The sequence below is a fragment of the Diuraphis noxia genome, unplaced genomic scaffold (assembly GCF_037042655.1).
Source record: "Diuraphis noxia isolate RWA-SAM2 unplaced genomic scaffold, SU_Dnox_SAM2 contig0004, whole genome shotgun sequence".
Lineage (NCBI taxonomy): Eukaryota > Metazoa > Arthropoda > Insecta > Hemiptera > Aphididae > Diuraphis > Diuraphis noxia.
Window position 1 is genome coordinate 55,508,868 of NW_028301714.1, and position 13,424 is coordinate 55,522,291.

At 29.0% G+C, this 13,424-nt stretch overlaps 1 protein-coding gene across 2 annotated transcripts in view; it reads right to left on the reverse strand.

The window, feature by feature from the left end:
- Positions 1-9,117: 9,117 nt before the first annotated feature.
- LOC107172165 (very long chain fatty acid elongase AAEL008004) overlaps positions 9,118-13,424 on the reverse strand; it is a 40,909-nt gene continuing 36,602 nt past the window's right edge. For both annotated transcript variants that reach the window (XM_089225129.1, XM_089225128.1), the window contains exons 7-9: positions 13,209-13,345; positions 12,920-13,105; positions 9,118-10,472 (exon numbers count right to left, since the gene is read on the reverse strand). In XM_089225129.1, coding sequence (XP_089081255.1) covers positions 10,356-10,472; positions 12,920-13,105; positions 13,209-13,345 — 440 coding nt within the window. In that variant the 3' untranslated portion in view covers positions 9,118-10,355. The remainder of the gene's footprint in view (positions 10,473-12,919; positions 13,106-13,208; positions 13,346-13,424) is intronic.

Here is a 13,424-nt window from a genome sequence, read left to right on the forward strand (position 1 = left end):
AAAGCAAAAAATAAACAAATACGAATATTCTTTGAAATCTTAATATTCTTATTAAAATAATAATTGTTTTGGTTGTCTTAAACCGTTGGAAATAAAATACAGTATAAAGTACCAATAAAATATTTATTCCAACTATTTCAATTATTTTATTCAAAACTCAATAGACTGTACTAATTTTCCGTTTACCCTACTGGACATAATAATACATGATACATATTATTATTATGCACCTTTATCACGGTGGAATTTCGGGTCGAAGAAAAAAACGGCAGTTTGTCACGATTTTTTGTCAGTGGCTCCGCGGTCGTCGTCATTCCAAAGCGGATCTCGCGAATTATTGTTATATTTTATCGTTTTAATCGCCCATGACAAACGCACGTTTTTATCGACGCAAAGAATCGCAATGCACTAACGCATGCGCAGTACGCAATACGAATGTGCTATACCGTATTTAATTTTTTTTTAAACAGTTTGCGAAGACCTACGACGGCAGTAGCGCGTGATCGATATAACAATAATTTGTCCCAAAGAAAACATTATTTCTGTGGTGTGGTCGCGCGTTCCAAATGTAAAATATCCTGTGTCTGCAGATTCTCACTCTGGATCTAAGGCCTGCAGGAGTATCTAATAATTATACTATATTTTATTGAAATATATGACCGTAAATGTGAATTCACCATGTGAATATAACAATAACATGTACCGGCCCATTAATATATATATATATATATATATACCTAATATATGTGTTATCATTTACACACACACATTTTTTAAGCCACGACGGTATATAGCCCGAAGACAATAATAATATTATATAAATACTTGCATTCGTGCTCTGTTGACATATTATTACAAACGATTTTTGTTTCACTTCGTCCACAGCACAATATAATAAAATATAGTTTACTTTGCGTTAGCTATATATAACTCGGTGCAGAACGATGCGCGTGGGCGAGACTGTTCCTTATTAGAATACATGTGCAGTAAATATTATATATAATCGAGAGTTAATTAAACGCATATATTATATTATGCTAGCTATTTGAAGAGTTGTAATTTCAATAAAAAAAAACTAAGGGTGCTTAAGCTATGAATTTTCTCATTTTTGTTTTTTTTTTTTTTTGTAAGGAAAAGTTTTTGATACATAATCACGAATATTATTTGAGGGCACTAATTTTAAAATTGGGGCTGTTAATATCCTCAGCCCCACTCTATTCGCGCCTATGGTTATTTCCCTTGACTTCGTTCGTAGGTATATCAGTATTATTTGTTGTGACGAGAAATGATTACGAGTAAAGAAGATATAGTTTTAGCTAAGCGCGTGTCGGTGTCATTTCTATTTACTTGTGTCGACCATCTCATTATCCATTAATGCTGGCAAGTTTCAAGTAAATATGATCATACAAAAATATTATTAAATTTAGGTTTATAATAATAGCATCATATTGACATATTATATGCTACGGGGGTCATCGCCATATTTTGAATCTTTAAATTCCCACGACTTAAACCTAAAATATTTGTGGAAGATGAAAAAAACCAAAATGATGTTAAAAGATAACAGGGGCGGCCAAAGGGTCGATCGGGGACAATAATTTCAAAGTCGATCATTTTAGAATTTATCTTTAGGAACACGCGCACGAATTTGAGAGACGATTTAAAGATATTCAAAAATTAGAGCCGATTATTACATTTATGTCTTTTCCTTTCTACGAAACAAACAACATTAAAAATATTTCTACACAAATAAGCAATTTGTTTGATATGGATTCTACAAAATTTGAATCTGAAATCATAAAAATTAAATCAAATATATTCCTCAAAGCTCGAGGTTCTGAAAAAAATTTTTGGAATTTACTGAATGAAGAAAAATATCCGGGTTTGAGGAATGTAGCTTTGCAGTTATATACTTATTTTGGATCTACATATTTATGCGAAATAGGTAGCATTTTCTCACATGAAAATGATATAAACAGAATTCCGATCTACGTTATCTGATGACCATTTGTGGAGCAGTGTCTTCGATTAGCAGTTAGCATATTCGCCAGATTACGACCAATTGGTCAACGACATGCAATGTCACACTTCAACAATGCCCAGATCAACAAAATAATATGTTAAACTTGTCTTATTAAATTTTAGAAATTATTATTTATTATTAAATTATTTTTAGTAATTAGTAATTAGTTTATAATACTTATTGTATGTTTATATATTCACTTTATGCAAGTATGTTTCTTAATAATTATAGTTATTCAATAATAAAAAAAAAATTTTATAAAAGTCGATCCTCAGAGGTGATGTATATTTTTAGTAGATTGTGACCAAAAAAAGTTTGGTCGCCCCTGATATACAATGACGAGAGTGACGAGACATAATAACATATATTAGGTAAGTATCTTCTACCAAGTAACAGATATTTACATTATAACATCTGACTCGAGTTATAATTGTTAGTTGTAATCGTAACTATACTAAGAAGACGCTACACAGTATTTGTTGTCTCCATCTTATAAGTGCGTAACATACCTATCAAATTTATGATCAATAAATTAAGTTTATATTCGTTGTTTTGAAAATTAGAATGAATCAACCTATTATGAAACAAGATGATAAGAAATGATAAGAACATTTACCTGAGCATTATACGATGACTCAGCTTCTAATTTAATAACAATTAGATTTCTTTTTAGATTCTGAGCGGAGCGAGGAATGTGTTGATTTTACCATGATGTGTTTTTTATTTTGTCTGTCATCACGTTTTGGGGCAGTAAAAAAGCTTCGATTTTCAACTTCAGCACCTTGTTCGATCATAATGTGAATCTAGTTGGTACTTGGGGGGTCCAAAGTAAAAAGTTCTCAATAATTTTCTAAATAATTGGGATAAACAAACTAAAAATTAAAGGAAAAACGGGAAATTTTATGCACAATCAATTTTCGACAATATCGATTTTGGTTTTTGATGTAACTTTAAAACAAATGGACATAGATACATGAAATTTTCACCGAGTGATAATATAAGTATATTCTATCCACCATGAAAGTTTCAAAAATGTTGACTAAAGTTCAACTATTCATAAACATATGCAATTCTGGATAGTTATTAGTTTTTTTTTTAAATTAATATTAATACAAATTTATTTGTTGGGTAGAAAATCTTGAAAATTTAATACAAGGCTCCTTACACATTGTCACAGAATCACAGTAGCAGTTGAAAAATAAAATAAATTCACAGTCATAATTTTTTCATAAGCATTCAAAGTTTGAATTTTGACAAAATACGTAAAAATCACAAAAATTCGCAAATTATTTTAAGCTAGAAATTCATAAAAAATTTTCTTTTTAAATCTAAAATTTGAAAATCTTTAATAATCTATAATATATCCCGGAGTCCTAGACTGTCACCGCTCAGAATCATTTTTCGAATACAGTGATATAATATCATTGGATTCAAATTTAATTCCATCCATTGCAGTAACCCACATGTAACCTACTGTACAGCAGTGCGACATCCACGATTTACCCACTTTTTTTTTATTACAATTACAGCACACATGTTTTTGCAAATTTTTTTTAACTCAAAATTTGATAATCATTCAGTTTCTGTTTATCAATTCAACTTTCATTATCAATCGTTTGTCTTGATTTGAATTTAAGTGTGCTTCTTGATTTTTAATACATTTTATATATTTAGATAATTAGATTTCTTGTTCAAATATTAAAAATTTATTTCGCTCAAATATGATTCTCAAACAATTTATAGTTCGTTCCGAAGTAGATGAAAAATTCTACCCACATCGTTAGTGGAAAATCATAGCCATAGGATCTCAACATTATTACTCAAAAGTATGCGTTCAATTAAATATATATATATATATCCGAGTACTACAAGTCTATAAGGGACCTACAGTAAGAGTCTACCAGGTTAAGACTTAACTTAATGTCCGAATGGAATGCAATATCATACAACAGGTAATATTATTATTTATTACAATACGATGATAATCTTTCGGACACAATATATTATATGATTTGACCGCGTTTCGATTCAACTCTATCCTCTCTCGACGATCGATCGTAAAATTAAAAAACTAACGTCCACCTTGAAATCTAGAGCTATATGTATTGTATAGTGCGTATGCTATATGTACCTATAATTAATAATAGTAAATAATACGTATACATAAACATATATATTTATAATAGTGTACAATAAAATATTGTATATGTACCTACACAGTATACACACATTAATTATTACTACACGTTGTCCACGACAATTTAACATTATAACATTATAATATTTATATTATACGATTGTGTGAGCGTGTGCATGTGTGTGACCTTTGACGTATATAATAACAATCGACAACTAATACAACGATATAATTAATAATAGTAATAATGATTTTTATTTGATACCAACGTGATATTGTATTGTTATTTGTTACAATACAACGACAACTTACACTGCAACAGCTCTTAAAATTAAAATTAAAATATAATTGATATTTACCGACATGTGTATTTGGTAATTTATGACGATAACATTAAGTGTTTTATCTCGCTTTCTCTCTCTACTAGGCTCAGAAACATGCGACATGAAACCTATACACGCTACACGTACATTGTTTTATTTTTTTCTTCTATTATTAATACCGGATGATCCATTTAACATAAAGCACTCATAAACTACCAACGTTTTTGGAAATAATTTTTTACATAATTTTAAGTAGTCAAACAACAATTTTTAAAGTAATTTTTATCGTTAACTATTTTTTTGATATAGGCACTTTTTTAATGATAACACGCATTTTTAATTCTCCTTACTTAAAAGCGTACTATTTAATGTATTTAACAGATCAAATTTTGAATGAGTAATTAATGAGCTATACGGAGACTTTAAAATTTAAATGTATGAAGTGGAGTGGTTAACATGGGTATAGGCACTTTGCAAAATATTAAGTAATCAATCTAACATTCAAATAATTATAACTATTATAATTTACTGAATACCTAGTCATCTGAAGTTTTACTTTAATAGATCGAAATACTCCAAATAATATTCTGTTTCAGAATACGACATCATTATAAATGTATGTTGTCATTCAAAAGAATAAGAATCTTAAAAAATATATTTTTTTTTCAATTTTTCATGATTTAAAATTATGTAAGAAAAAATATTTTCAAAAACGTCGGTCTTATCTAAAATATAAATATTCCTAATATAGTGTACCTATACTTTATAACATCGAAGTCAAAATCGATGTAGGTAAATACTTATATTAGGTACGTAATTTCCACGCAATATCGGCTACACTTCTATAATATCTTATACATTTAATTAATTGCCAAATTAGGTAGAGCCTATTGCCATATTATATACTTGGATTATAGGTAGGTACATATTTATATCTTATAATACTGCAACGATATATCTGTTTGTATATTGTTATTAATACAAAGTATATCAAAGTATATTATATACTGTTAAGTGTGTGTATACCCAGTGATTAAACTGTAGGGGATTGTAGGGAGGACGGAGTACCCCTATTTTTTAAAAATATTTTAGCGTACTCCTTTTAATTATATCAAAATCAATAAGAAATTTAATCATTCGGGCACTTGAGAAAATTTGTTTTATACTCTTGCATTTTTCCTCTTATTTTTTCCCCCCAATTTAAGCACTGGAGCACGGCGATATTTTTACCCCAGGGGCCAGGGAGAGCAGTCAGAAGATGCCGCTGAGTTTGATCGATGTGGTTTATACGAAGGGAAATTACATCTATACCTATATTCAATGTTTGCCTTTTGTATAAATGATTGCACAGCTGATTTCATAATTGATTGTATGTACCCATGTAGTATTATCCTGTATACGCCTTATTGTAAAATTTTATGTAGTAATCACCCAATAAAACAGAAGTAGAGAATGATTCCGAAAATTTGCGGAATCCTAAAGATATTAATAATTATTTAATATTTATAAATACCTATCTACCTATGTATATGACGATTCCGCGTGGTTTTTTTATGCATCATTGGCATTCCGCTTGTTTGCTCTCGTTATGTAACACGAATGCCCATATATTTTTAATTTATATTTAGTATAAATTTATATTATAATCAATCATAATTCAAAAGTTAAAAGAACTATAAAATTCAAGAATACACCTGTTTCGAGTATATTTGTTATATTATGATATTAAATTAAATTAAAATGATAATTCGAAAAAAAGATAAATATTTTTCATTCAAATTAATGCGTAGGTATCTATAATAGTAATGGAAATTTTTATATTTTTCACAACCATTGTTATGAAATAATAGTAAGTGTGATACCTAATATAAATTAAATATAAATGGGGTTTTGTTTTTTTATTAATGGCACTATATAGATTATAAAATAAAATAAATGAACATTATTGACAATTGATAATGATATAGTAACATACGATAAAAACACGATGTGTCTGATTCTCAAATTAAAGAATATAAAATGTCGTAGAATCTGTGATAATTTCAAAATATATATCTATGATTATAAAAAAGTATAAATTGTAGTAAGTGCCTACTAATTCAGAATATCAAACATGACAAGTCAAACAATTCGTTAAATGCAAACTGAAATAAATTTTGCGAAAAGGCAGAAGCGTCTATTGCATAAAACGACATATTATAGTGGTCATACCCACCAGCTACGTTTCAATAATATTGTATTATGTAATTTATTAATAAAATATGTATTTTGAAATGGCAACGTTGTATCTAAGACCACGCGAATTCGTATGTGTAAAAATTAAATCTAAGGAATCGTGATGCAGCCAAAACAACGATACAAGCACATGAAGTTTGCCTCGCGATTAATGACATGATACAAGTGACCCTAATCGCCCCTCCCCATCCATTCACGGCGCTAATAAGTGCACCTAACGCTAGGTCATTTTACTAATGACTTCGACAAAGCAGCATAATGTCGTTGTCCGGTTTTTGCTCGGTAAATTTAAAAAGATATGGTCGCTGTGACGCTGTTCGTTGAAAATAAAAAAACGTAAGGTTTTTGTAAAAAAAACATGTAAGCGTATAATGACGATAATCATAATAATTACAATGGATTTAAATGTTTAAATAATAACGTTATACCAAACACTGCACGCACCGAATTATAGAAATAATTATTAGATACATACTTATAGCCTATGTTTTCTACCAATACAAAATATCACCTTGTAGACGCGCTTGTATATTATTATATTGTTATTATGTTACTACAGCGTTGAACAAATTAAATCCGTGAGCACGGTAACGCGCCGCGGCTGAAGGTGAATCGAATTTTTAACGCTCTTTAACACGTCGTCTGTTGCAACAATATAATAGTAAAACGTGTCGTTATTTATAACTACTTTGATCGATCCAATTTATATAGGTATAGTGGCCACCAATAATCGAAGACACGCGTCTAAGACACCGTAGCTAGACGGTATAATCGATTTCAGACATTTATTGACGAATTGAACTCATCGTGGGTACGGCTTACACTGTATGATATAAAAAATCTATAGGACAACGCAACTGCAGCTGATACAATATTGTTAACCGCAACGACGAATTTGCATATACTATATAATTATCTTGTTCGATATTTTTTAAATCATATAGAAAATATGTACCATTTAAATGTTGAGGTTTATTTATCACTCGTACCTAAGCTTTCGCACGACTGATAATAACCATAGTTTCTCTCACGTCATTGATGTTAACCTAAAATCAGTGGTGTATGTTTAGTGAAGATAGAAATGCCGTATTCGACATCCATTATATTATATATATAATATCAATTATCGTCATAATATAATTTACGAAGGTTAGTGAATACGTTACCTAATGAAAATAATTAACTCAAGTTTCAATCTCGAAGTTAACAAAAATAATTAATTTAACTCGTTTAAGTGTTTTTGTTCACATTTACCCTATTTTTTAAAGGAACGTAATCGAAAATATATTATAATTAACACCAACAAGTTCAAAAACAATTCATTTAATTTTAAATTGATGGTTTATTTTTAAATTAAACTTAAATCAATAGTAAATAAATAAATTAGAGATTCGATCAAGCTTGTGTTTTATAACGAAACAGATCTGTCTGAATTATGAGAACTATACCTTAGTAATCGTATAAAACTAGTGAAAACTCAATCGAATTTGTCATAATATTAAATTTTCTTAAAAATGACGAAACTTTTCACTTTTTAAGAATTCAACTCCCACCAAACCACTGAAATTATATTTTTAAAATTTTAAAATGTCCTAAATTTTGTAAAGATGAAATAATTTAAAAAAATATAAGCAAGTATTGTTTGAATGTGAAATTCAAGACGGTTAAATCACATTTCTAGAAGTATTTTATGGCCTACACCTTTGATCCTAACATCCCTACCTACACATCTATCATATTATGTATTATTTGATTAGAAAGATTTAATATTCACAATATAAGATTCGAATTGTAAGCGTATAATAATATGTCCTTCTCGTAGTTGTTATATGTACCTACATCATTGTTGTTCGACGAAAACGAATATCAAGATACGATAAACGTGTCGTCGGCAGCACCTGTTCCACGCGACAGCCGAGTCGTCAATGCCGTTCGTTTGTAGTTTGTATACATAATATTATAATACCTATCGCCGTATCGTCGCCGGTCTGCCACTCCCCCTCCACAAACGCCGGAAGTTCACTCGTTATTCAACATTGACGTGTCGTAATTCGACGATGAATATAATATGTACACAATACACATTGATACTCGCCATCAGCTTTATACAAAATGTGATCACCTCTACTGAGCGACGACAATATTTTTACGGATTGATATTATTTCTCCGGTATCATCACACACCATACATATTAGGTATTTATAGGTGTTACCTAAAATATATTTATATTACAATATCGCATAATAATTGTCTACACGAAATAGTATTAAATGAACGTAATAAGACATTTTTTCAAAATTCTATATTTTGCAAAATAACAATTTTTTTTGATTTACAATTTTTTTTTTTAGTTTCATTTAAAATAAATACACTTATATATCAAAAAGTTGAAAAGATATTCAAACATAAAATCTTTCTTTGTATTTATTAATAACCATACAAAAAGAAAAAACAAAAATTAAAAAAGAAAATATTTATATATACATATAAAAGTATTAGTATATATATAATATGACTAAAATTGTAAAAAAAAACACGCTGATTCAGAAAAGTACGATGGCCTCACGTTCTTACAATCTACATACATATATATCGTTGACACTATATATAAGGTTACACTTAGAGAGTTCTACATTTATATTTTTTCGTTGCCGCATGTGTTACATTGTACACAACAATATATATGGGAAACAAAGAAAAAATTTTTATTAAACATAATTATTAAACATAATCTATACGAAAGGTAACACAATTCCAAAATAACTCTACTTAATTAGTGCATTTATTTTCGTTTGTACTGTTCCTTCGTTATATCCTATTCGTTTTGAAAATATTTATACAGTATAATATTATGTAGTTCATTGATTCGTACTCATTATACTTCGAGTGAAAACAAAAGACAGAATTCCACCGGGATGGGTATATATAATTCGAACGTTAAGAATATAATTTATATCATTACGAAGTGTATGAGTTAATAATAAAAAAAAAATGTTATTCGATGCATTTACATACACAATATACTATTATACCCATCCCCCGAAATTTACCTACTGATATAATAATATATAAGTACTTCAAGCATTGCACACGTTTTCACACCAATTCGCGAATAATACTGGGTTCCAATAAAGAAAAAAACCATTTATTATAAATTCGTATAAAAAAAATTTAAAAAATGCGCTACATTAAAATTTAAAATCTAAATGGGTTTTGAATCTAATGAATCAAATATTATAATATACAATATTGTACGCAATATGCATATAATAATAAATACAATACATATTATTGTTTTAGTTTAGTTATGTTTGTTTATACGTATTTGATTTGTAGTTACATGTACACCTCAGACTAACAGCGTCAAAGTCTAATTTTTACTGCTGCATTTACACATTTTTTGTTTTTTTTTTGTTTTTTACTTTTTTTTGTTTAAATATTTTTTAGTTAATTATATGGACATTTTTTTTCTTCAAATAATTCATTTTTATATAATTATATATTGTGTTTTTTTATTATTATTATTATTATTATTATTTTTGAGTGTGCTTTTTATTATTGGTGATTGTGTCATATTATATCCGCCAGCTGTTCTCCTCCATTCGGTTAGGAACGTTTAATCGTATTGGACCATCACTATTTGGTTTTGGCGTCTTCAGTCGTTTTGAAACCGTTGACGATGCCGTTTGAATAGTACACTACGTTGTCGTGTTCGTTGGAGGAACACTTGCTGTAACTCGCTCCTTCCACCGGCTGTAAAACAACAACAATTATACATGAATAAAAAGCCATACAGGTACATACACAACTGCAGCTAGTTAATACTTAAATGTATACATACTTATTAACGCCACATCAAGGCTGGGCGTTAACGAGCTTGACGATTATAATAACTTATCATTAATAAATAAACCTGCAAGTCAGTATGGTACTAAGTAGGTAATCATTATTTTTTGTCCCTTAAATTTAACTGTCCTACAACCAATACGTACGAGCTAATTATGTAGTTACTATAATTACATTATTTGTCACGTGCTATAGCGTAGTTTTTTTCCGACACGATCAAGTACCTTTAGTTGGTATACTTTTCTTACAGAATTATTTAAAATACTTACAGATTTTATTTCAGAACAGATATATTTTCTATATATTTATTGAGGGAGAGAGAGAGTAATACATTTTTTAAGACTAATGATGAGAATGCTTATATTTTCAGATATGTGAAATTGTTAACATTTTATACATAAGGGAAACGCTGCAGATTAGAGTAATCCACGAAAGTGTACTCCATTAATCACCAACATGTCTAAACATTAAATGTTTGAAGTAAAAAAAATTTTTGTTCAATATTTGATACATTTTATTCACCAAAAATGTTGATAAGTATGAAGTATAAAAATAAAGATATACATTGATTATAATTGCAGCGATTCTCGGAAGTAGATTTTAATGAATTTAAATTTCATAATATTCTTATTTTCTGGGGAAATTTTTAGTAGAAACTAAATTTTTCTTTTGAGAATTTGTTGTCAACGGGTTTTATTATTATATGCATAACCATAAAGGAATTTAAATTTGTTTCGTTTCAAAAACATTTTCAATATTACATATATATATATATATAATAGAAAGCTTCTTTAGCTATCACGCCCCAGTTTCGTGTGAATACACCACAAAAGCCACAGAAAAGTGAAATTACGAACATCCCCTCGCACACCAATCTATATTATACATTCGTATTTATTGAGAAAACTGCAGTTACACGCGCATATACAATGCCTAAATATTATGATTTATAATATATATATATATATATATATATTTATTAATAATACATATAATAAATAATAGCAAGTGAGTTGTTTTTATGTCCCCAATCGTAAAATCTATAAATCTTAGAGTTCAGGCTTTTAAGAAGTCTAAAGTATATAAGCGGACGACTACACATACACCGAAATCCTTTAAGAGTTTAGGTGCGGTGGTAGGTATATATTATAATATACTATGTATAGTAGGTATGCATGTGGATTAAGTGAGGACGACCACTGAGAAAATATATTTATATATGTAATTTATATTCAAAAACAAAAGTCAATGTTGGCATAACGCATGTTTACGCAATATACTGAATAAGTTATAATGCTCGACAAGTCTATATAAAATATACTGCACTGGCTTTTCGAATATTCGGTTAGACTCACATTTGAATATGTTCTATAAACTACACATATAAAGTTTAAAGTTAAGATATATATATATCTTATAGGTATTAGAAAACAATACACCGCTAAATTGTCTGCATTAATAAAAAGACACTTAGGAAGGTTAATTATTTTTGTTTTGCTCTCGCCAATTTTAGCTTATGCGTATATTTTAAAATGATAGAGAAATAGGGAAATCATTAAGGAATTGTAAAAAAAATATTGTGATTTTTAATTTTATATTTTTATTTTCATTATACCTAATAACCCAAATATTTATTTTATTGAATTCCCTTCAAAAAATATAAATATGGTTGTTTGTAATTAAAATTACAATAGAACTGAGGTTTAAGTTTAAGCCGGTGTTCGTTAATTGCACTGATTTTTCTAGACTACCTGAGATCTATACATCTTTTGTATTATATTTTGTGTTTTGGCTTTATTATGGTCCTTGCTAAAGAAAAGGGAAAACAATGATATGAAAACGCCATAAGTTTGTATGGGAAAATGAAAATAAATAATATTAAATGTTATTGATTTCAACTAATAATTAAACCTACCTATACATTTCCATCACGAATATTGTATGACTAAAATATCCAGTTTTCCCTTTCTTCTGGGCAATTATAATCAAATATGTAATTGCATAAAGGTATACAATAACAATCGATATAAGGATAAGGCTGAAATACAGTATATACTTAACATAAGAACTCAGGCGAGTCAATTAAGTATAATTTTTCCGTGACATTTAGTGAAACGTACATGGCACGAGTGCGCGACAGGCAGTCCTTGGGGATAAATAAAAAGTGACTGAGAGATCGATACAAAAATTTTCAACGTCATAAAAACGACATACATTAAGGTCAATAGAACACAGAAACAGTTGAAATTACAAGGGCTCTTTGTAATTCGTCACAATCCGTTCGCATCCAATTTACAAAGCCTATAGTACTATTACATATAATTATTACTAGTTTTAGTAATTAAAAAACATACCATACAAGCTCCGTCGTTTGCAGGTCTCCGTTTACCATCACTGGTGTATTTGGATTTGTAGAAGTCTGAAAATAGGAACAAGAACATGACGCCGTGCAAGCCTATCCAAACCATGAAACTCTTCGGGTAGTTGCATTCACGGAACAACAGTTGGAACTGGTGGACGAAAATGCACACGAACTGTAGCTGTAAATATATATTAACAGGAAAAACAAACTTCGATTATCAACCACCGTAATAAATAATAATTTTTTTAATTTGTATTAGATGTATAACCCAAAAGCCATACCATCTGGAATGAGGTGAGGTACTTCTTCCACCAAATGTATTTTTGGTATTTAGGTCCCATAGCCGACACCATGTAGTAGAAGTACATAACGATGTGCACGAACGTGTTGAGCAACGCAAAGAAAGTACTGTGGCCACCTTTATGATAAAAAAAAAAAAAAAAAATTATTAGTAAAATAACTGTTCACATATATTATAATATATACACAGATAAGAT